General features: G+C 42.7%; 3 protein-coding genes across 4 annotated transcripts; 2 read left to right on the forward strand and 1 right to left on the reverse strand.

Annotated features, from left to right (window-relative positions):
* Positions 1-14,572: 14,572 nt before the first annotated feature.
* On the reverse strand, positions 14,573-16,777 carry LOC131886528 (uncharacterized). The gene is made up of 6 exons (XM_059234892.1): positions 16,261-16,777; positions 15,955-16,197; positions 15,698-15,893; positions 15,419-15,614; positions 15,118-15,331; positions 14,573-15,030 (listed from the first exon to the last, which is right to left on the reverse strand). Exons 1-6 carry the CDS (start codon positions 16,305-16,307, stop codon positions 14,706-14,708), a joined length of 1,221 nt encoding a protein of 406 aa, XP_059090875.1. The 5' UTR covers positions 16,308-16,777; the 3' UTR covers positions 14,573-14,705.
* Positions 16,778-17,096: 319 nt separating this feature from the next.
* Positions 17,097-19,257, forward strand: LOC131886529 (uncharacterized). Of its 2 annotated transcripts, XM_059234894.1 has the most exons (5): positions 17,103-17,711; positions 17,778-17,973; positions 18,045-18,240; positions 18,313-18,532; positions 18,870-19,257. In XM_059234894.1, the coding sequence occupies exons 1-5, from the start codon at positions 17,476-17,478 to the stop codon at positions 19,156-19,158; spliced, it is 1,137 nt and encodes a 378-aa protein (XP_059090877.1). In that variant the 5' UTR covers positions 17,103-17,475; the 3' UTR covers positions 19,159-19,257. The 2 variants fall into 2 exon arrangements, with proteins under 2 accessions (XP_059090876.1, XP_059090877.1); XM_059234893.1 differs by having other exon boundaries at positions 17,097-17,711; positions 18,045-18,532.
* A 921-nt stretch (positions 19,258-20,178) lies between these two features.
* LOC131886522 (uncharacterized) lies at positions 20,179-24,323 on the forward strand. The gene has a single exon (XM_059234886.1). It carries the CDS (start codon positions 20,179-20,181, stop codon positions 24,259-24,261), a length of 4,083 nt encoding a protein of 1,360 aa, XP_059090869.1. The 3' UTR covers positions 24,262-24,323.
* Positions 24,324-25,310: the final 987 nt, after the last annotated feature.

Consider the following 25,310-nt stretch of genomic DNA (forward strand, 5'->3'; position numbering starts at 1 on the left):
GCATGATGATGCGTACGTAAATACATATCCGCATCGTGAGAGCACCGATTTACTTCTTCTGCCTCGGAGGAACCGGGTTCGTGTGTATGCCCACTATGCGTATGTATGTATTGGCTTGGTTCATATGAGGCATGAGTGGAAGAAACGTTACGAAAATGACGTCGATAACGTGGTTCTTGGGAAGAGAAGAGCAGGAAAAGAGGACGAGCATGAAACAGCTGATCAGTGGATGTGGCATTCGTGTGACCTTGAAGGACGGTAACTTTGCTGGCTAGTTGATGAAACAAGACAATGGGTATTTATAACTTGGGGAAACGAAAAGTGACAAAGCGCCGACCAGAGGGATGTTTTGTTCATATCTTCGAAGCTTGTATTGGATGAGCGTAAGCACCGGAAGGGCTCGTATTTCAAAGAAACTCTCAAATTTCCACTGCCACTTATCACCAATTGAGCATGACATCTAATAAACTCCGGAATATTTATGGATATTCAACAATTCGGCAATCTGTTGTTGTCTTGAACAAGATAATAATGTCATTAAGTTAACAGCATGAGTGGATTGCCATATCTTTGGCGCTTTGAAGCCTTTGAACGTAACAAAGATTTTGTGAGGAAAATATGTTGAGAAAGAGAGCATTTAATGAGCAACGATTTATACCTTCTTTGGGAAAGTTTTGGCCGACCACTTCAATTTCATGTTGCAACAAATCCATGTCTGGGTTCCATTCCGAGATTCCATCTGCCCAGACACTGACCAAATAAATGGTTTTTTGTTGCCCTTGACCTTTCTTTGGCCGATTTCGTACACATTTTGTCCGATGCAGCCGTCACTCGATTGAGACAACGAAGCAAGAGGATCTCGTATTTTTTTTTTCAAGAACTTGTCACTGATAAATTGAACTTTAGCCTTTATACAGACCTTCCTGGTCGAGGGATGCCCATATAAATTTGGGTTTTATTTCCTTTCGAAACCTTCAACTTTAATGCTCGAATGCCTATAATCCACCAGAGGTTTCCTTAAGAGCCCTGGTATGACATTTGAAAACGATTCTTTTATTCAAATTCAGTATTAATTATATGACGAACCTTAGTTCCCTTCAAACGAATAAAGGGGAAGCTAAAATTGGATAGCTGGTGGTCCTGAGATTCGTCGTGCGAATTGCTCGGTTTCTAATTTAAAAACAGAGTACCCATGCAACGACGATCATGAGCCTATTTCCCACCAACCGTGTTTTACACTGAAGGTTCTGTGCAATATAGAGAATTGCTCATTGTGTTGTAAAAAAGGTTCTTGTGCAATTGCCCGTCTCGAATATATCGTCACAAGTGCCAATGGAATTGAGTGTCTTTACGAATGTACGTATACCTCAGGACCTGACTGCAACAGTGTCGTGCTACTATTTCACCCGAAAGTAAGAGTATTGCAAGGAGAAGCAAAACCTTTTCAGGGAGCTTGACAGAATATTCATTCGACCTCTTGACACGCGATTTATAGCTTACGAAATGCACTAGAATATTTCTAACAACCCGTGCCACGGGTTCTAACCCCCCGTCCTCCCCAAAGAAAAAGAGCTCAAGACAAGCGCGTGGTGCGTTACAGTCATTGTCGTCGTCGATGACATATGAGTGAGTGTCAGCCCCGAACAATTCCGTCTTTTAGCCCCTTAGTGAATGGAACGAACAGAGGGACACGGATGAGCTGTTTGCCAAGTGTCTTCCTGATAATCTTGACCTTTGAACAACGAATCATCAACGAATGCAGGAAAATGGAGGTGCATCAGTCATTCCCTCTGTGAGAGTTCGTTATTGACTTTTGCCCATCTTCCCATGTTTAATTGGTTGGAAATGGGTGATTCTAACATTTCCAACACAGGTGTGCATTCAAACCAAAGACAAAGTCTTCGTTGTTACCACGATGGCTGAAAAAATTGAGTCTAGGTTGACAACGATCACGCGCACAACGCTCCTAAGACAATACACACTCAATGTCTTGAAGGAAAGCAAATCCTGCAAGTCCTTCGAGGTGTTATTTTCTAGAACTACCGTAACAAACGGTTCTATTCCGGTTTCACATTTCGAAAGAAAATGTGCCGTTTGCTTTTGGCACGCATTCCTTTTTGAGGACAAAACCATACCTGAGAAGAATCCCGACTAACTCACACATTGAAGTCCTTCAGGGCGACATGTTCACCTCCTTTTTTTTGAGTAACGCCACCTTGTGAAGAGACTCATGCATAGCTAAGAACACTACCCAACAGGGGTTCCACACACTAAAGTGTGCGATGACTGTGATTTCTGCAATCCCCTTCAAAATTGAATCTCGGTGTTGTCCTTGACTTCAGGAAGATGAGAGAGATTACACATAAAGTTCAGGCTTCTTTCTAATCATCAATCATCATCACTGCCACTATTAAAATATTTTTTCGAATCCACTCCTCTTGATCATGATATGGCACGGACTACAACAGACTCTGGGCATCAGTCAAGGAAATGGGCGAAAAAATCGTCAAAACCCACATTCCCAATCGGCTGGATCATCCAAATTGATACTGACAGTTTCGGCAGATCTGAGTCCAAGTCTCAGGATTGATTTATATTCGTTTCTGTTTCCAGTCGATCTCACTTCAAGAGGAACGACGACTCACCATTCGAATAAAAGGGCATTCCTTAAACAGCCTGTGCCTGTTATTTAACCTTGTGCCTTTCAATCATCTTCAACGTCACTCGCGATTGAGCGCGAAAAAAATGGCAATGAACTTGAAGAGTAGCGGGAGAAGATTACATCTGAGGCCTAAGAAATCCTTTGAAATAACGGCCGAAAATCTCAAGAAAGATGAACACCCGCAGCTGAAAATGGCGTAAGCTAGACTGGTGTGATACCAAAGTGAGGAAAGTAGGGAAATGGATTAAGAGTCATCCTGAAAAACTGCCTGCATGACACAAACACACGACCAAACTGATTTTACAAGACACATGCTCCTCGTCGTGTCTATCTTTTTTGACTGAAGCCCATGGAGATTGGGTGTCAAAAGCATGATTGAACTGGGATATGGGAATTCATTACCGACAACTTACTTCCAAGGCAACGTTCCATACACTCATTCTTTAGACCGATCATTCTTTTTTTTTGAATAATAGTAAAAATCGAACGACAGGTGACATGGGCAAACGATTTAAGGCCCAGGACAATATTGTAAAATTCGAGTCACACTTTTCAGATATCTTCAACAAGAGGTAAAAGTTCTGGATGCATCAAGGAAAACAAGACTTTAATTTTCGGGCGAAACAAGGGATGCTTGTAATAGTTTATGGCCGAAGATGCGACCATCCCAAGCAGGAAGTACATGGTCTACAATGATCTGGCCGTGATAAGTGTTTAAAAAGTGTGTCAGCTGCTCATCTTGCCCATAACTCTTGGACACTGTCTCGACAATCTCCCATGCTTTGACTTGATATAGATTGTCATTCCTCTATAATTCCTTGGCATCTTGTTGTAAAATCAAAAAAAGACATTTTGATACTTAGCAGTTTTTATTATCTGCTCAACAGATGAACAGAGGATGAATCGAATTGGGGGAAAGTACAACACTGTTGTCAAGCCTTTGTAAGCTCTCAACTATAAAGTTGTCACATCACGGTGTCGGGTGTCGGACCGGTGTGGCAAATATGGGGCTCATATTTTTGCCACCCCATATGTGATTCGACGTCAATGAATCTCGATGAGCCGGGAACAGTACAAATTAGGTAAGGGATCTTCAAGATGTTGGTAGAGCTCAACAAGCACTCTTGCAGCTTCCTAGATGTAATCACACTCTCGTTCATGCTTGTCTGATCAAAGTGGAATAATCCTATCTCGGATCTTACAGATGCATATTAGAGGCAACAAAACTTAGGACAACAGAGACTTGGGTTGGTCGCCCAAATTGGTAATCCTTTCAAGCTTGAACTGACCTATTCATAGGCACTGTTGCCACAGAAAAAGAAGGACTACCTCACTTCGAAAGAGCAACTGTTCCGCTAATTTCGTACGCAACCTTTTCGAGTAGCTCAAAGCCGTTGGTTAGTCGTCGGATCGGTGGTTAGTAGCCACTGGCAGTGCGTGTCAAGTGGCTGAATCTCTGAAGCGAGGGTCAATTGCTTAGCCAAATTTTGACGTCCAATAATTTCCAGTGATGCTGTGCGTGAGGAATGCGAGTTCGTCTTATTTGGGTGTGCGAACTAAACGAAGGAGACAGTCTTAAGATAAACCTAGAATGTACGTATGTAGTGGTACCATGCTTACTGGCCTCATGTGAAACTGAAGATGGCCAGTCAAAAATGGTTGGATGTCCGTTTTTGTGCAACGCCTTACTACTTTAGAGGTCATCCAGTAATGAGCCTTCCCAGTCTCCCTGCTTGCACAGATTGACTGGTAGAGACTACAGTTTTCGTGTATATACTGGATGTAGGTACATCATGGGCTCTATGATGGGGATTCTCTGCCCAATGACCTTCAATACCTCACATCACCAGCCAATCTCAGGACAGAGGGAGAGAGGAAGTTGAAGATGAGTCTCGGTTAAGCCTCATAATAAAAGTTCGAGGTGGTTTCATGCTGAGAAAAAGTTGAACCTCTCAGACAGGTTCATGATACTACAAGTACAAGGTGCCCAAAGGAACTGAATATGCAGCCAGCTAAGGTTGTAGGTGCGTATCTACCTCCCCGAGGGATCGCACATTCCTTCAAGTAGTGAGCATGACAGGGATCGTACCTGGGGTGCAACATTTTCCTGTGGTGAACTATGTTCTTTACCACGATGGAGCGAGCTCATAGTCAATAAAATGATGTAATGCGAAAAAGCAAATGCTCTGGTCCGGTTTAACCCCTTCAAAAATGGCTTCCGTTGACCTAGATGAAATCTTGCGCTTGCGATAAGTCATAAATCGTGTAATTTGACAGCGCCCACGGTCATTTAGGTGATGATAGAATGCCTGCAGGTAGAGAAGCCGTACGTTATTATAGGGTAGGCTTGGACTTCAATTTGTGAGCGTAATGAGCTCGGAAACCTGACATGTCTAACAAAAGATGATGATAAGGATAAACTTTAGGGTGGTAGATGGATTAATGAGGTAATCCAGTTTTTTATCGTCTGAAATGGTGGAAGGGGCTGATCTTATCGCAGGAACAATGTGAGGAGGAAAGGTTTAGAGTCCAATCCCCATTTCCTTGTGAATTGTCCTTATTTCAAGCCTTTCGAAGGACGTTGGGTCTTTTGAAGTGTCCTTCATGCTTCTGGGATTTGCCAAGTTCACTCGAGCGTGATCAAATGCTCTTTGAATTGAAACTACCCGTCAAAACGACTTGAGCATATTACATTGAGGTTGGTGGATGTGCTCGGTAAACTGCAGTGAGTCAACGTCTAATTAGAGGTTATATTGGAATCATCTAAATCTATCGTGATCACCCCTTAAAAGGATGCCGGGCATAAAATCAAATGGTGTACTTACCACTCCTGAGCTGCCTTTTTTAGGCAAGGTTACATGGTTTCCTGACTCTTTAACCATCATCCCATGACTAAACGTAGTAAAAGTAAATTCTAGGTTTGCTTCAAATTCCTATATTTGGCATGGGTACTTAGTACATTGAACGAAAGAGAAGAGAGAAGGAGGAGGAGGAGGCTTTTTGGATTCAAAATTAGGGGAGGAGATTTGGATTTCCTGTCGTCTTCGTTTCCACCAGGTGTGTGCATTCGCTTGGAGGTCTGAACCTCCTTAACTACATGATGTCTTTCAAGTTCAGTTGAAAAAGTCAACCAATGTCAAGGATTTTCGTGCCTCTAAATTAGAAATAGAGCCCACCTAAAGCTTCGAAGCTGTTCGTTAACCCGCTATCGGAAGGACACCTCCGGTTCGCCGACATTACCACGAATTTACCCAAGAAGTATTACCTTATCTGAGAATCATGTGTCTACATTGCTATGATGCCGAATGCATTTCCACCGCATTGGGGTTCCTCTGTCAATCGTACATTGCTACAGTAGAGGCTGCCCCAAAATCAAGATCTGGGCACTGGTCATGTCAGCTTTGATTTCGAGGCGAGATAGTGGTGAGAAATCTTTTTGTCTTTACCCTTGAGGGTCGGTCCCCACAAAATGGCGCAAAAACAATTTCCTCTCGGGGATAACGCGTTTTCTTCCATCCCAAATCAAGAACGGTATTGCCTTTGCCTGAACCTAGTTTGCCGGTTGCCCACAACCGTTAAGGTCCAATTTTCTTAATGTCAATTTGAGTGGGATGATCTGCACTCCACCTTTTGATTACTCTCTGTTCGAAGAAGACAATCACAGGTTCGAGTATTGTACTCATCCGCCCTCTCGATCATATTAACTGGCTCGTTGAGATGATGATGAGGCCTCAGTAGGCCTATCAAAATTGAAAGAACAACTAGCGTGGTTTTGATGGTTGGCCAGACATTTAGGCCTCATTTAATCACTCGTCAGTTGTCACTGTTTCGTAACTGTTTCTCCTAATGCACCAAAGGATACTATCCAGGGGGGTCAACACCACGGGTGTAAAGCCTCAAACACGGAACAAGCAATTAATTCACAGTTCCACAGATTGCTCATTAATTTGTGTTCTTTTTCGTGTTGCTGAGGTGCTAAAAGTTCCTTGTCTTGATATCAATTACTCTTCAGGTATGACAGACACATCGTGGCACTTCCAAAGACGGAAGAAAATCGCCAATTACGGTAAGATGGAGGATAGATCTGAAGATGCGACGCACCAAACTCATTTCAGTCAAAAGAAACGCAAGTCATTCTGTTGTGAAGAGAGAATAAAAAGAAAGACTTGAGGGTATCAAAAAATTCAAACAAAGTGGATCTAAATGACGCTCTCAAGTTCCGTATGGATCCCATTTTCGGTTCACCCGACCGTTTTGTTGCGTTGTTTGCCAAATGTGCTTTAGCACTGGTTTCGCTCTGCATTTTTTTCAGACGGTCAGAGTTCATTGCAAATGAATTGCGGAATCCTAACTCTCGGGTCACCCACTAGTTTTATGGCACGCTCCTCTAGACGTTGGGCTTAAAACTGGCGGAAGGGCTCTTTTTTGTTTTAGAAAAGGGTTCTACAATTTAGGTTGCTTATGGATCAAGCAGAATCTCTTACATTAGGCCAACCTTGACGATGATAGCCTATCATCAATGGGGTCATTTGCTACACGGCGATTGGCAATCGTAAAGGTCTGCCCTGTAATTTATTGAACCTTCCTTTCTTCTCCCTCCATTCAGCTTGCCAGGAAAGATCTTGGGCCGAAGAACTGTGGGCGATAACCGGGTAGATCTTTTTTTTAATATCCATCCATTGGAATACCTTTAAATCGCTTGAGTCAATGTTTCATAGTAACACATGGTTTACCCCAACCTTGAGGAAGTTACACAAAATGTTCCCGACTCACAATTCGAGCTTTGTCGGGTCGAGAAGAGAATGGTATTGTTCATTAGGACACTCGAGTTTCCCTTGGTTGTTCAAACTTGAAACGCTTGGAACCCTCTCATTCCTCGTACGTACGTCCGTCCATCCGTCCATTCAACCAACCCGAAAGCTCTGCCATTGCCCATCTTTACCCCTCGGGTTCATCATATCAACTTGCTGTGAAGGACTTGAATAGGAGATGAGAAAATTCCAAAAAATACCAAGTCAAACTTCTGCGATCGAAATATGCTAACTTCTGTGTTGTTGTTTTTTGTATTTATAGATGCCAATATTTCAGCGAGGTCGTTTCTCTTCATTGAGACCTCTATTCAAAAGGATCCTTTTGGCCTTGAAGCCATTCAGAATCGTTGTTGCTGCTCATTCCATGCCATTACTACGAGGACGTCTTCTTCGTGGTTTGACAATAGAACAGGTCGGTCAACTGAAAGCTGGCAACAAGCATTGGGGTCCAGGTCAAACGAGCATGTGGCCATTAAGCCATAGAAGTGCTTAACAAGAACTAGAAATTAGTCGAGAAGGTCAAGATCACGAATTCTGTGCATTTCTGATTGGAATGATGAGCTTCACAAGAGATCCATGACAAACGACTCTTGGTTGAGTACAGCTCTTGAGTGTTCGGTATAGTACAAAAGTACATTTATCATCTGGGCATCCTTGCAACGTAGAATGAATCCTCCTGTGCTAGTGAATCGTGATGAACGGGCTTTTCCAGCTCCGAGAGGTCAACATCATAAACGCGTACCAAATGCTTCTTCATACATACTACCAATGAACCCGCGTTCAAGTCTCCTCAGATCATAAATCAAGCTAGGTCTGAGAGAAATTGGTCTGAGATGCTCAGAACGATGGAAACAACATGAGGATGGCCATTCGTTCGCAAGAACACAAGTCAGCACCAAGTACCTGCACGACACTATTCATTACAAAGGAGGGTTCAAACACGAGATCACATTTCCAAGCGGAAACTAAATGGTGAACATTTTCAAGATGTCGAAACTTGATTCCAAATTTATCTCCAGTTTTTTAAACTCTTCCCTTGGTGAAACAATGGCCGATGCCTTTCCAAATATATTTGATCTCAATTATCAGCGGTTTCATCTTAAACATTTTTTTGAGGATTGTTGATGCCTATTCCAGAAATTGTCCTGACTAGTTAAGCCTCTGGAACGAACTAAGGGAATCCCAGTCCAGGCGGGATACTAGAAACGCAGCTTCATGTGATTGCACGTCTTAACGGAAGACGATCTCCTCCAGATGAGTCCGGAATCCCTATGAAAACTCTTCAACATTCCGCAGCACTTCAGCTCATTCGGGGAAGTGGCATTTGCTTCAGACCAGTCGTCGCGATTTGCAACAATTGCCATAATAAATTTTTTAGGGCCGTGAAGGTGGCCCTCTTGAGGTCTGTTGTTGCTCTTGTCTTGATTATGAGAGTGATGATGACAATGATGAGATTACAAGCCAGTTGATCACTCACTCTTTCTTGGGCCTCTCTGAGCCTCCTCCTTCTTTCTCTCTCTTTCTCTCTGTCTCTCTTCCTCAAGACATCCGTCATTTCTTTGGGAGTTTTGACAGTTGTTCATGACATTGGGCTTGGCTTCTCCATTGAAACACGTCGGATTCTCAAGGTTTTTACTCTCTTTCACCGCAATCACAATAGGAGGAGGATTCCTTTGGAGATATACTCACAAATGCATTTGAATGCAGCATTAGAAATCGATTCCTATCCAGAGGGTCCTCTACGATCTCGTACAATACCGGGGGTGGTTTTGTGCTGCAAGGGTCTCTTCTCTCGCCACATTCATATCGGTCCCTCGTCACTCATCTCCATAATTGTCTCCCATTCAAAAGATTGTCACGGAAGTGTTGCTGAAAGGAGGCCTGATTTACAAATTTCCGAGCATATCGACCAATCTCATGGGCAGATTTTTTTCTTTTACGACAATATGAGACCTTGAATGGGCAGCATTGAATGACGGACTCATTTCATAATGTGCCAAACAATTACGATATCTTTAATGCCAAGGTCCGAAACTTGAGACTTAATAATTACTTAGCACTTGGGTTAGATTTCATATTTTAATTGATGGCTTCAAATAAGACTCCGGAAGTGAATTTTCCACGAAATTTAAGACAGAATTAAATGAAAATCGATGATGCCGAATAATGACTTTACCATTATCTTGTTGAAACAACGTCAAATCAGTAATAATGTGAAAGATTAAAGCGAGAAAAAATATTTTCATACGAGCCCCATGCAAGACAACAACGTTTGTTTTGATTTCACTTCAAGTAGCCTCGCAAATTGTTTACAATGGTCATTTAATCAAGTTCGTCTCAAGCCATTATCGCCTGCTCTCTTGTTGTTGTTGTTGTTGTTTGTCTGAATCAAATCACGATAAGTCTTTGTTGACGAGTCATGAAAATATGACCTTTGCCAAGTTGGATTTCCAGTCCCACAATCTCGAATCAAGCATCTTTGATTCTATGATGGAAAAAGAGTCGAGCGGAACTGAACAGAATCTGATCATCTTGAAACATTACATCCTTGAGGTCATGCGCGGGTCTTGAAGACAGGGCCACGATTTCCTTCTGCACAGATAACGTCGTGTTATGAGCAGTGGGCAGAAATGGAAAGAAACCCTTTGAGAACATATCTGCTACAATGCTGGATCAGAATATTCAATGAAGCTTCAAGTTAAGATGGGTTTGAGAGGGACTGTTCTGTTGATGAAATTCTGTTGTTGAATGGAGCGTCGCTTCGAGAACGCAAGAAAAGAATGAACGGATAGGATAGCTTGATGGTTCCTTATTAGACTAAAGTTCAAATTCTCAGGGAAGCACGTACAACCTAGACAGGTATGTGTGCATTATATGACATTTACTACTTTGAGTGTTCTACACTGAGAACATTCCCAATTTTGGGCAGAAGTAGCAATTCCGAGACATGCAATCGTGGATGGACACTTTCCAACATCCCTGGCAAGTATTTTCAAGACGGGGATACAAAAATAATTTCTTACGTTGATCATCATTTTGTGCTTCATCTCATCTAAAACGATGGCGATCGTTGCGAAGAGATGCAGCAATAGCTAAGTAAATTTTTAGCTTTTTCATTCTTTATTCCTCCCCACTTCAAGCATAACGATGTAATTTCGAGACTCGTTTCCAAGAAAATGCTCTCTTTGGTAAGCAACATTTTGTCGCCAGGGGCTAAAAGAAGGCGCTTGTCCAACGCTTTTGAGGTCCAGAACATATAGCACCGATTACCAACTCAAGGTAAAACGAGAAAGGGAAGGAATCTTGAAAATGAGGAAGAAACGGTCCATCTCACAAATTCCCCCATTTTGATCTCAAGTGCACAAATCTGTGGACAAGCTAGACTGCACATTCCCCATTGATGTAAGAGCAAGTACATATCACCCAAGTTTGGATGAGAACGCCATTCCAAGCCGATGATCCCGTTGTTTCTCAGAGTTATTCTGTGTACTACATGGTGTCAATGCTGACGAGGAAGATGATGGAAACCCAATCAGTAGTTCACTTCACACCGATTTCAAAAATGAAGCCCCTAGTTTTGCCTGTCTAACACTCCCGTTGTGACCTTTGCGGGCAAAGCCATTTCGAATAGGTTCACCACTTCACGTCATCGCGGGCTCCATTCATGATATCAACATATCATCATCAACCTAACCACCAGCTTCTGAGGACTGTAATTGATTCCAGACATTAGACATGGTCCTGCCGCATTGGTGTCTCCCCACAAACCAACCCACGCACAATTGCTCATTTGAATGGCAAGATGACGGACCCGAGAGTGGGCAAATTTAATTCTCCATATTGGTTGGGGGCCTCACGAAAGAATTGTTTGGTCGGGAGCAGCGTATGTGTTTCAATTAAATTCAGAGCAACACCACATTCTTTCAACTCTTTTCATAGTGTGAATTTGATCGAAAAACCTTTGATTAACTTTTCTTTATGTATTAATACTGTACTTTTGTTAACTGCGTGGCAACTAGAGATAATATAAAATTTCATCAGTTTTGTTGGATGTTACATAGATTCAAATTTGAATGGACTGCTTTATGCACAAGGCATTGAAGGATAAGGCGATAATCTCGATCGAATTAAAGGTTATTACATGGCCATTACCCAATCATAACAACGACTTAACTTTAAGATGACGAAGACACAGTACTTACAAGAAATGTAGGAGGTTGAAATTAGCTTCAATCATAAATCACCAAAAGTGATGAATGGAAGATTTAGATCATTCTTCTGTCAGATTTCTATAGTGGCCAACCACCAAAGCACGGAACACCAAAAGCTTGAGTCTGTTTCGAACATTATCTTGAATAGGACAACGTTCATAATTCCTCAACACCACGCTAAATAATGGCCTGTCATTCAAAATATGTTAAAGCAAGGAGGTGGAGGGCCCATTTTTGCTTAGCTCGACCGCCCACACTAATGCCATAAACTACTCGACAATATTCGTAGGTCCACATTGCCACAGACAGCTAATAGAGCAATTTTCAATTTCGTATGCGCATCATTTAAGGGAGGTCTTCCGGATGCTCAATCTCCAGCCACCAACTACAAGACTTTGAGCAAACAACGAGACCCCTCAATTATCAAGTCATAAAGTTTCCCACACCAAGTAGTAAGTACATACTTTAATATAGCTTCGCGTAACCCTTCCAATGTTTGCTTATCGTCTTTTGGGCCGATTCTGAAAAGGGAGGAAAACAGGAGTCATCTCCACCATATAAAAGTTAACCCGTTGACAGATACCCTGGGTATGGTCCTCGCATAACCTGCTATGAAAATCAATTTCAGACTTCAAGTGCTAATTTACGATGCCGTACGATTTGAACCGTTTCCGCCTTGGTCGACTTGTTTGAGCCATCTGTTGTCACGTTTCAGCCTAATCATAATACTGGGTTGTTGCCCATCTTCACTCGGCGTGAAGAACCGCAAATCCTTGTGGTCCCCCTCATCCACGATTTGGGGCTCGTTTAGCCCAATAGTTGCCGTGAGATTGGGTCGTGTGGAGCTCAGAGCACGAATGGAATAAGACGATGGCGCTTATTGGGCTATGTTGGTTGACGAGTTTGATTGGATCGGAAGAGGAACCCATTTCGAAAGGGGTGGCACAATAAGTGTGTCTTCACGATATTTGAATGCATATGTGTCTAGTTCAATTGTCGGGATTCAAATCGGCGGGCTGGCCATAAAAAGTATTAGCACTTGTTGGCCACTTCAATATAGGAGTGGAAAAACGAATGAGCTCTTCTACCACACGGCTTTTATTTTATGAACCATGTTCAAATGTTTTTATGAACCGGTCATTGGAACGGTTAAGGACTCGGAAACGATATGCTCAAACTGCCGTTGTTAATGATTTTGGACTTGGAAGAATATTCTCGGAAGAATCACGTGTATTGCTAGTACTCATACGGTACACTTCACCTTGAACCCATCGTTTAACCCATTTTAAAAAGTTAGTGAGATGCACCTAGTTACGAGTATGATGAGTGTAGCTCCTTGCACTTCCGCAATGATGCGTTTTTGCCTCAAACTGTTGCGAGGATGTCACATTCATCTGGGATGACACCCTGAAAAACACATCTTGGAACGACGTGCCACCCGATGCCTCGTCGTCTTTGCTGCCGTCGTTGGATAAAACTTGAACTTACCCAGGAACTATTGAAGTGTGAAGAGCCAAAGATCATTTAGAAATGCACCCACTTCCTAGTCGTCCTAGTCCCAGTCATATGCCACCCGAGTGTTTCGTTCGGCAAGAAAATCGCCACCCTGAAGATAACTGAAGTCACGAATCGATTTGTCCGGAAATCGCTCAAAGGCCCCAAGGTGTCTTCTAGGCTCACACCCAAAAGTCTAGTCATCAGCCTTATGTAGAATTAGGTGCAGATAATCCATTTGTTTCACCGCCAATGGAAGACAAATGAACGAGAAATGAAGCCAAGTCTTCTTTTCAAAACCGGAGCATCAAAAACACCCCATCGTTCGTACACAGTGTTAGCATTTCTCAGCAAAGACAGCCATGTGTCCGCAATTGGGATGGGAAATGAATCCTTCCATTAGAAACCACATTTCTCACTAAGTATTACATTTAGGGTGGTCATTAGTATCAAAACTCACTGAAAATGAGAAACAGAAAGTTTTTTTGGCTCGTTATTGTACGTCTGTGATTCTGAACCTACGTTAACTTTTGCAAATTGATCCTTGAACCCGACCAAAAAGTAGCCGAGAGGACACTGGATGTAAAAGAGAAGACACGTTGTCTGGATCTTCTTTTAATTCGACTATTGTTGATGACATAGTGTCATCTCAAGGCCTAATCCGCGATTCCATTAACAAAATCGTAAAACCGCGGCGTTATAATCTCCATTCTACTTGGCTCTTCCTTGAAACCAGTATTTTGTTGTCATTTTCCTGCTATACTGTGCCTCAAGTTATCTCTTTAAAGATTGATTAGTTTGTTACATTGACTCGTGCTTGTTTCAACTAAGCTTGTAACACAGAAATTTTTTGAACCCGAAGACTGCCAAAACCGCATTCTGATAATAAGCCGTTGAAATTTGCAAGCATTTTGATCCAATTTCTATTCATACTCCCATATTCTCAGTTCTTAAGATATCGCAAATCATTAGTCTTTCAGAATGAGGATGACAACGATTGAGAAATGGCTAAGGCTTGAAATTAACAACACCTGAAATAGTTTTGTTGCGTATTTTACTAATATGGGTCCCGTCAAGTCGTTTTGTCTTGGACCTTGTTTGAATTTGAATTCAAACTCAAATAAGATTTTTTATCTCTGGAGAAGATTGGAGGACCCGAACATCTTGTGTAGTCTGCCGTACGTATATTTTGGAGGGACTGACTTCTTTTGTGATCTCACGCTCAAAGTGAAGAGTGGCCAACACATTTCCAGTTCTTTTTTATGTCGCCTCTATGTTCGTAAACATCTGCCCCGGATGAAATTCGCGTCTGTGATGCATTTTAAGCGATGCAGACTCATAGACAGTGCCTTAAAATGCCACTTTTCAAATGAACTGGATTGCATATTTCCAAGTCCGGTTGGAAGAAAAAAAGAAAGATATATATTGTCATTGAATCGTACGCATGCTAGTACCTTTAAAAAGAGTGTGCTCATCTTGTGTTCAAATCTTTTCAAAACAAAGTGTGACAGGAGACGATGCAACAAATTAGGATTTTGAAAACGTTTCTCGGTATTTTGCCTTGAGCTTGCGCTGCATGAACGTCGCGCCATCCACCTGAATTGCCGTTTTCGTGGCCCAACATTCCTTAGGCTCGTAGTTTTCAATGTACTTCTTATAGATAGACTCGGGGATATTATCCGAGACGTGGCTGTACTCGGCATAGATGGGCAACTTGAAGAAGAGGAATGTCACGTAAGGATAGTAAGACCTATCGAATTTGTCCTCCGTTTCGGGAGGCAAAAGCGACGCGGGGATTTTGGTGTTGATATCCGCATCCGCTCCGGGCTCATAGAAGAACGGCATTGAAAACCTAAATTGAGACACAATTCAAGAGACATATTAGAACGATCAAGACCGAAAAGAAAACCAAATGGGTTCTAAGAGAGAGAATCCTTACCGGGATTTTCCGATGTCCATAACTCTGTGGACAGTGGCCGCAAACCGTCCGTTGCTCATCTCGCTCAATTGTTCGCCTACATTAACGATAAGGGTCTCAGGGTTGGGTGGAACGGCATACCATTTATCATCCACCAATAATTCAAGACCAGGGTAATCAAAAGTTTGAAGAAAGGTCAAGAACCCACTGTCAGCATGAGCAGGGGTAGATATCACTGAAAATTGGTAAGGAAATGAGCCCTTGGATGCACTTTTTTGGTTTCTTTGCGATCTGATTGCACTGTAACACTGAGAGTACTGACCTCGACCGCTTGGTAAGATAGCGTCTTTTGGAACTTCGCCCACCCTTTGGGGATATCGGATTGGTCTTAGGGTGTGTTGTGCAAACTCGGAGAACATTCGCTTGAAGTAATCCGTTCGCTCGCCTCCGGCTTCAGCAATGAGACTCATGATCGTGTCTCCAACACCACGAACATTATCGCGATGGCGGAAGAGTACCTAGTTGGGGGAGGGGGGGGAAGGAGGAAACCCACTTAGATTCTTGTTCCACTTTGTATGAGGATGTGATTGTAGATATGTACCTCATAATAGTGCTCAACTTCCTTCTCTTGGCCTGGTATATGAAGCATAGGGGTTTGTTCGACCAAAGGAATGTCTTTCAAATGATCCGGGATCTCCCATTGAAGGCCCACATCGTAACCCTCTTTGCAAGACATCCGATCATGTTGGGCAGGGAAATAGCCACGGTAACTATTCTTATTACTTGGATTATAGGCTCTAAAAGGCGCAAGGTGATTTTCAGCTCTTCTAATAATGGTCTAGACAACGTGTCACTCACTTGGTGCCAATTTGGTCGAGTTTGGTTTGCTCCGACACGTCATCGAAGAACCATTTTGATCCTTGAAGTAGTGCTTCTGCGGAGTAGTCATTCATTCCGGAGACTTGACAAAATCCCAAGGTAGAAAAACTGTTAATAATCTGTTGGCGGGCTTTTTCTCGACGATCAGCGCATGCAAGAGCCTCTGAAGATAAATCAATGATTTCCAACTTGATATTAGGTGGAACGGCATCCTCTCCGTGTCTAAAAATGGATATCAGTGCCGTCAATATATTGAAGTCTTTCAAAGCAGAGGCGTATACTTACTCTTTCTGACCTTCATCTTGATGTGGAGCCATTTCTTCAGACTTCATTTGAGTGCAAACGGCCTTACTTCCAGCAGCTTTTTATATGGGGTTGCCTTGAGCTCAGAAAACAAATTGAGCTCTTCACTTGTTTACATGTACCGATCGGTGTAAAGTACTCCTCCGGTTTGAAAAATCTTCAGAACAAGAAATGATGTCAACTGCTGATTTGGTATGTTGCTTTGGCCGACAAATTCTTCATTTTAGCACAAATTCCCGTGATGATTGAGGCAACATGTAAAGTGGGAATATTTTCCGAAGACTTTATAGTAAAGCAATAAACTGAAGACAAGATTTTGATCTCTCATCCAAGGGTTTATCCAATGACGCCTAGACCTGAGTTACACTTTAATTTGTTAGGTAAGAAAAAACGTCAACAAATATGGATTTCACTTTTTGTTATATTACGTTGTTTTTTAACGAGAAATGACATCTTTGCCATAATTATCGATCAATGATTGATTCCTGCATACTCTAGATATTATTTTTCCAGAGAAACTTATGTCTCAGCAAATAAATGTCTTGCCCAAAACGCTTCGTGAACGTTCAAAGCACTCAAACGGGTTTTGTTTGAATTCAAAAGATTCATTCAGTACAACTCGTTATTTGGTTATGTATTGATTCAAGGACATTTGGATGGATCTTATCATAGAAATATCAAGATCAAATTTACCTCTACAACTAGGGTTATTTGGTTTCTAATTTACTCCTTAGCCACGAAATGACACTTTTGTCCATCCTAAACTCTTTTTTTAAACTTCTTTTGGAAAGAGCGGGATCATTAATAAAGTATGCGGTTCAGTGTGCATCCTTACATTTGATTTTTCTTGCTTCAATAAATTACTACGTTTTACGTAACTTTGACATCAAACCTCAACTTGTCCCTCTCTAGTGATTGCACCCAAGTTTTCTGAAATATGGCCTTTTTCATCTATTTTTGTGTTGCCACTATCTTCAAATGGAAACTTTTCTTGTCTCATCCCGAGCACAAAATGCTATCAATTGCGAGCTAAATTGGTTGAATTTTACGTTGTCTTTTAGTCATTCATGACGCCAACTAGTTTGAGGATCATTCATTTCAACTCAGTTTTGTTAGTGTCATCTGTGAGATTTTCCAAGGAAAAGTAGTCAGTCCAACTCAGGTCACGAATACAACTTCTCTCTCTCCGTGTTCAAAATGGAGGCTTCTCCAAAAGACATCATCCTAGATGTGGTCGATCTGTCCCCAGAAAATCTGCTTAATGCCACCTCTCGATCTATGGTCATTCAACAGCTTCTGGACTGTTTTTCCAACGTTGGTTTTTGTCAAATCAAAGGGATTGAAGGGTATGACTCGGCAAAACTGCTTAAATGGACCAAATTTTTCTTCTACGACATTCCTGAAGAAGACAAAATCAAACAATGTGGAACACGGTAATCTCAATCATAGAGTGAAATGGACTCCTCATAAATACTTTATGATTAAACTTTGCTCTTCAGAGCGTTCAATCCAAATAATTCGAATTCTTACCGCGGTTACTTTCCCGTCCAGCCGGGACAATTATCTTGCAAACGAGGGCTCGACCTTGGCCACCTTTTAGAGATCCCGGCTCATTTAAAGGGCATTCCATTGGTGGAACGTACCCCTTTCTTAAAAATTGAGACCCGAGAAAAAGAGCTTGATGAATTCTATGAGGTAACGACATTGTTTTGGTTTCTTACTCTTTGTATCCAAGAATAAACTTACATCCTGTGACTCATATGTAGGTTATGTATGATCATCGACATCTCATGCATCAAACGGCCGACTTAATCATGAGCTTGTTGGCTGAGGCAGGAGGTGAAGATCCCAGTTACTTTGAGACAATGTTTTCTGATTGCCCTCTACACACATTCCGGCCCCTTCAATATCCCAAAAGAGTAGAGAACATTCCGCGAGGAGCTTACCTTCCAGACGGACGAAGTAACAATTTCATTATTCATGTCGGATTTGGAAACTATAAACCACCTACTCAAACTCATTTTCAATTTTCAGTCTTGTCGACGCCTGCTCACATGGATAGTGGTTTCCTCACTCTCCTGCAAACCTTTCATTATCCCGGGTTGGAGATCCAGGTTGATGGGATTTGGTATGCCGTCCCGCCACCCAAGACTCCCAACACCATTGTGGTCAACTTAGGGGAGCAAATGACGGAAATGTCTAACGGACGATTTAAGGCAACCATCCATCGTGTGATTGATATCGGAGAGGACAGGTAGGGTTCCATTCAGAAACAATTCTTTGGCAAGTCATATTCTTTTTGGGTTTGTGATCATGTACTGTGATGGACGAGAATGCAATGAAAAATATTTTTTAAGCATTTCACATCAAAAACAGATACTTATTGACCAGCATGAGCTGACAAAAGTGATCATTAGTACATATCAGGTGCAAAAATATTGAGAAAGAAAGAAGGCAACTATTGGGCAAAAAAACTGTAACACATTAGAGCCACATTAATTTGGGATTGAAAATATACATTTGAACAATGAAGTGGAAACTAGTTATGCTTTTATAAGCAATTAATCATATTAGTGATTCTTTGCTTGCAGGTTCTCCATTCCGTTCTTTTATGAACCCGGCTGCGACACCAACATAAACGTGAAGATGCCCAAGAGACTCTTGCCCCCGGGAACTGAATCGAGCTACCCGACAGAAAAGGAGCCTCTACCCTTCGCAGCTTTCCTATTGAATAAACTCCCCATCTATGCCGAGTATAGTTCAATTTGCGACCATTTGCCCGATTGGGTGAGGAAGAAGTACCTCGGGCACAAATCTATCACTGGATGCTGGGCGACCCAATCTGGTATTGAAATCGACGGATCCAAGTTGGAAATTTAACAGGCCGAACAAAGCAGTTATTTCTTATTTCCATTATCTGAAAGCGTTGAAATCAAAGCTAATTTGTGGCTTTCAGAAATAAATTCTACACCCGGAAAAGGACAGACTATCACTCATGAAATAAGAGGTTGAGTGAAATAAAACCACAGTACGTTTGAAAAAATCACGAAACCCCAACAATTAGGGAGACCATTCTTGGCCGAAAGCTGAAATCAACTTCTCTCACATCCAATGGATATTGATCATTGCAAAACTTGTACTGCAATTCATGCGCTCAACTTTCCTTGAAAAATAAGAACGAAAACAAGTGATGATTCCTTTTCTTGTGAAGGCTTCCTTTGGTGATACATATTCAACATTCCTCATTTGGCAAGGAAACAAATCAGGTTTTAGCACCGAAGTAAGCTGAAAGGGATCAATCTTCAGTGTTCGTGTTGTTCCCGCTCGCAACGGATCAACATAACATTCAACTTAAAGGAGGTTGCGTCCCTACCAGAGTGTGTGGGTGTGCCTGAAACCACTAGTTCGACTCCATATATTTCTTTTCACCTTGGGTGAGTATTAAATGAAGGGTCGGGAACTTTGATTTTCAGGCTGATATGAATAATGATGACGTCAATCAAGCAGCCATCAAACCCTATCTACGGAGGACCCGTGGTTGATATAAGAGTCTTAAGTACCATTCAATCCTGGTAATCATCAAATTTTCCATCCGCGTGGACTAATGAGATCGTTCTTGATGTCTCGCTGACCTTTGCTTGTCCCCGGATTCCTAAATCCTCTCCAGGTCTGTTGTTGCGCAGGATTAGCGTGTCTGACTTGTGCGTCATTTGCATTTACAGATTGCTCGGTTGAAGTTACTACTTACTTGAGAAGAGCCTCGAAATCAGGTAATATGATGGTTCCGTTATGAGTATGGTGTCCCCTGCCCGAGCATACAGTTGGAAAAGTGGAACCTCAATTGTTGATTTGATCATTGGTTAATAGAGTATCGTATTATCACGCAGTGCTTGGAACACCATGGCTCGGAAAGTCGTGGGAACCCTCTTCCAAGTGAACAAAGAGGCTGTGCTCTTCGAGTTCATGGACAATGATGAGGAAACCATTGGAGTTATTCGTCCCGGATTGGTTCGACTAGGACCCAAGGGCAAAACGTTGTCCGCTGAGGAGGCCAAGTCGTTAGATGAGATCAACAAGTACATGAGTCCCGGCGATGAAATTGTTTGCAAGGTAGCCTCAAATTCGGAGGGGACGAAAGTGACCTGCCAAGAAGATGAAGAAGAGATTGGTCCCAACGGGGATATTCAAGTCACATGTCGACTGATCGAGATCACTCCGGATTGGATTGCAATTGAAGGGTACTTAGTAGAAGTCAAAAAGATTGAAGGGGGTAGAAAAGTGGATGAAATAGGTGATATTGACATACCAAGTGGAGAAGAAGTTACATTGGCCGCTATGGGGTCTTTGCCTCCTTCACCGCCATCAGGGGCTACGGGCGAGAAGAAAGATATTGCGGAGGAAGCCCAGAAGAAGACGGATGAATCAAAATGCAAACCCACAATTGTACCGACGAATGTTGCGGTCCAAAATCAACCGCCTGAAGGAAAGGAGACAACGGCCGATATAGCGTTGGTGGCAGGGAAAATAGTTCAGCTTAAAAAACCGGCTAAGTGCTTCACTTCCAAAGCCAAAGTTTCTTCATTGTATATTGTTTTAAGTGAGGGTGAGTATGAAGGCCAGAAGTTTCTTGTCCAAAACAACGCCTTTTACATATGGGGCCATTGTCTACGGCAAGCCGATTTCCTGTACAATGTACGCGGTGGGGATGAAGTTGTGGCTGAGGTCCACACTGTCAATGGAGGAGGGAAAGTTAAGAACTGCTACATCGGTCAAATCAAAAAGGAACCAGTCTCAATAGTGGATGACCTGGAATTTGGTACATGGATGGGAAGTCGGAGCCTCGACTACGAAGCTTTCATGAGATGGGTGGATGGTAAATTGATGCTCAAAAACTTCTTTCCTTTGGCTTCTCGAGTGGATGAAGGAGAACTAGTTGAAATTGCCAAAGTAGAAGCTCACACTCGTGGACACGGGGGTTTGGTAAAGCTTATGTCCGGCTCAAACGAAGGGAAGTTCGCATTTTTCACCAGAAGAGATCTTTACATTCATTCTGTTAACGTGGGAAATGCAGACTTATTCCGATTTTTGAAGATTGGCGACAAAATCAAATGCCAATTAGAGGAAATTTCAAGCTCCGAGAAACGAAAGTTCAAGAAATTTCTGAAGAGCTCCAATGACATTCACTTTGTTGCCTATGTGGCATTTATTGGCGATGTCCGACCCAAGTCTGCCACTCTAATGCCCCACGAATCCCTGACACTCAAAGATTTTTTGAAGGCTTATGATTTGTCTCCCTCGGAATTTCAAAAGATGAGGATCGAACCATTACCGGAAGAGGATTACAAAGAGACCACTCGATGGGAGAAACCGGAAGAAAGCAGTGCGTTGTTGCCAAATCAGATTATTGCGCCCAATGAAGTACCGTCTATAAACACGTTCCAGCAACAAGCGATGGCTGCATGCAATCCCCATTATCCATTTTATGATGCCATTAACACCTATGCCTCTCAACACAATATGATTGCTGCCAACAGTCTCTGTGCCAAGGCACTTATGATACAGAATCCCGATGGACCTGTGTCAATGGATCTCCTTCGGACTAAGGTCGATTATGAAGTTGCTTACCATTTGGCCAAGATTTTCACCACCGCTCTAACCCAGCAATTACACGGTGATATCAGTCAAAATAGCCTGAAAAGGTTGAGCAAGAAAAAGCTCCAGAATGATCTGAAGGGCCAAAATTTCAAGCTCGGCACCATTGGTAAAAGTCTTGAGAGCTATTTGTTGGACGAGACGTCATTGATGAAGGCGGAGGATCCGATTATTATTGCTGCAAGAGAGCAATCCTTAATTCAAGCTAAAGTAGACTCACTGCAGAGCAAGTTCGAGGAAATTGAACGGAAGAATAAGGAGGAAATAGAAGAGGCAAAGAGGAGAGAACAAACCAAGAAGAAAGAGGTAAGTGTAAGCAAGATGAGAAACATGCTTAATCAGTTCAAGGCATCCAAGGGCCATGGACCGTCAAAATCATTGGAACGCCCCAGCAAAAAGGAACTCCCAGCTCTACCTGAAGACAATCTTTCCCCTTTGGAGTTGGTCAGACTTTACACTATGGAAGGAAAATCAATCGTCAGACGTGAGGGCAAGATTCATTTCGACAAAAGATCCTTTCCCGAAGAAATCAGCACAAATTATCGAGTTGCCCGGACCTCTGGCATTAATACGGAATTCTACTCGCTCCTTTGCATCGTCTTCTTCATTGAAACGATATCCAGAGGCACGGACAATTATGAAAAAGCGGGTAAACTTCACAAGATCCCGCTGGTTCGGAATTCCGATATAAACGATTTGGAAGATTACCTATTGGGCAAAACAGCGACTTCCTCTAACATTGCGGACACGGTTTCTGTTGAACGTAAACCTACAACGTCTGAGAACAGCACAAATGAAGACGCTGTAGAATATGGAGGAATGCCTCAATATGATGTTAAGGAGATTGCCAATATCTCGCATAAGACTTCAGATCCAAAAGCTCATTCCCATAGTACCAAGGATCGCGATCGTTCAGGCAGAAATTCCCAATCATCCAGGGAAAGATCTCGAGGGAGTTCGAGGCGATCAAGAGAACGGTCCAGATCAAAACGCTCGCGTTCGCGCGAAAGTGCTCTTGACAAATCAAAAAAGAAAACTAGAGAATCAATTCCAAGAACGGCAGAAAGAAGCGGTGGTAGTGCTGAAATGAACCAAGGTCTCCAAAATGAATACGGAACTCAGATTCGGCCATTTGATAATGACACCTCGTTTCCAGGGTTGAGTAATCAATTTAGATCTACTCCTTTAGACAAAGGGAACGGACTTGATCAGAAATCTTTTCCAATGAGTGACAATCATCCGCAACCACTTAATATGTGGACTGAACAAACCCCTCGTTCAAGAAATCCATTACCATTGAATCTTGTAGGCCATGAGCGTGTCCGCTCGCCTCTAGAGAGACAACCCAGAGACGTTCCAATCAATCCATGGCAACAAGAACAGTTCTCAACAACCCCTAAGAGAGAGAACCAATCCTCGGGGGTTTACGATCCAACTCTGCCCACAGAGCCATCTCCACCCCGTAGTCCGGCTCGAGCCAAGTTTCAGCCATTGTCTGGTGGGTTAACCAAGCGTTTGCCCACTCCATTTGAGTTATCAACTCAGCCATCAAATGGTCGGAATGACAGCGATTTTAACCCTCGTGAGCCTTCTTGGAAGATGCCCAGACAGAAAGAGTTGCAAGATGAGCGATTGTCGCGGTGGTCTGTTGGTCAGGAGGACCAATGCGAAACTCAACCAAGACCAATTGGTCATTGGAGTGACCCCCAGAGAGACGAAGTTGATCTTAGTCAGGCCATGTCAATGAACCCGTGGAAAAAGTCTGGCACTGAATCAAAGATTAGTTGGCAAGAGACTTCTGCAAGAGAGGGATCCTGGATGTCCGGGGACTCTGGTTGGAAAGTAACCCCTCCAGTCAAGACGCCGTGGGACAAGGTTGGTGGTCCCCTGGAAATGGACGACTCGTCTGATCTTCATCCCCCTACTCTCCGTGGATTTAACACGTCCTTCAGTTTCAGTGCTATGAATCCCAATCCTTCAAGACCTATGTTCGAGAACAATATTCGACAAAGAATGGACTCGAACATGGGACGAGATGATGAAAAACATTTCCAATTCTCAGGCACTTCTAGCTCAGAATTTGATAGGTTCAGAGGCTCGAGCCAAGAGGGTAGGTTTAGTGGGGGTGAAATGTCTGGGTTTAGTAGAAATTCTATGATCAAAGATAAGGAATTCATGCCGGCCTCTGATTCATTTTGGAACGAAAGAAATTCAAATCCCCATCATCTTTCGAATCCTTCCAAGTTTCCCACTAGAGAGCCTGTGTCATTCTCAAGTACCGATTTCATGGCCAACCCTCATCTGAGGAGCACAGACGGGCCCAAGTATTGAAATATTGAAACACACTAATTATATTCTTGTGTAGAAAAATAAACATGTATCTTTTCCATGGACTTTCCAAGTCCTTGCATCGAAGCTTGTTATGATCATGACCTTGAATCGAATCGTATCTTTTTAAATACAGGCAATGATGGGGGCCGCTCGTTTCTGAATCGATGAGCGAGCCTGTTTGTTAGATCATTGAGTAGAAAGAACACCAAAGCATACCTATGTGGAGAACTGCAAAGAGTGCGAAGACATTATCATCATTCTCGTACCCTTGGCTTGCGCTCGAGATGCGTGATGTAATGCCAAAACAAAAGTGCTCGTCGCACCAGGCGTGTTTCTCAGCTGTAGATGCTAACTATTGGGTGACTTGAATGACGGCCTCGTTATGCAGACCTGCAAAGGTGAAAAAAGTATTCACGCCTCTGAAGCATGATGAAAGGGCCCAAATGTTACCTCAAAGCCTTCAGCTTTGTGAATATATTAGCCTATTTATTAAATGATCAAGTTTGACTTTCCGCACCAATGACAATGAGGGCAAATAGGTAGGCTTTGTCAAAAAACAACAACAACAACAAAGACTTTGTACACTTTCCTTCACATCCAGCCATTACGAGGGAACAAAATGTAACCATGGATCGGTCCTTTTCTCTGTTACACCCTGTGTTCTGCTGTCAAGCGCCTCTTGGATTTCTACGCTCGTTGGGTGCTTGCTTCCTCACCACCAAAATCACCACCACCACCACGATTGCCAGTGAATGGATGGACCTGTCATTGCTCTCCTACACCATGGACTACATCTACTGCCATACTCCATGCCTACACGCACGTAAGTACGAAGTGACGGCCTCTCTTTCGAGCACGGAAAGCCAAGCCAACATCGCAGGCCAGCTTGTAGCTCCAAGGGACAAGTGATGCTTCTCTCTCTAGAGCTCTGTTTGGCTGCCAAAAGGCACACACACACTCGACAACTACTCACTTGAATGCACGTACTTGCACTCGCATACACGCACATTGGCCATGGATCGAGTGCCTCCTGAGGAAGATCGTTGTTA

Source organism: Tigriopus californicus, chromosome 9 (assembly GCF_007210705.1).
Source record: "Tigriopus californicus strain San Diego chromosome 9, Tcal_SD_v2.1, whole genome shotgun sequence".
NCBI lineage: Eukaryota > Metazoa > Arthropoda > Copepoda > Harpacticoida > Harpacticidae > Tigriopus > Tigriopus californicus.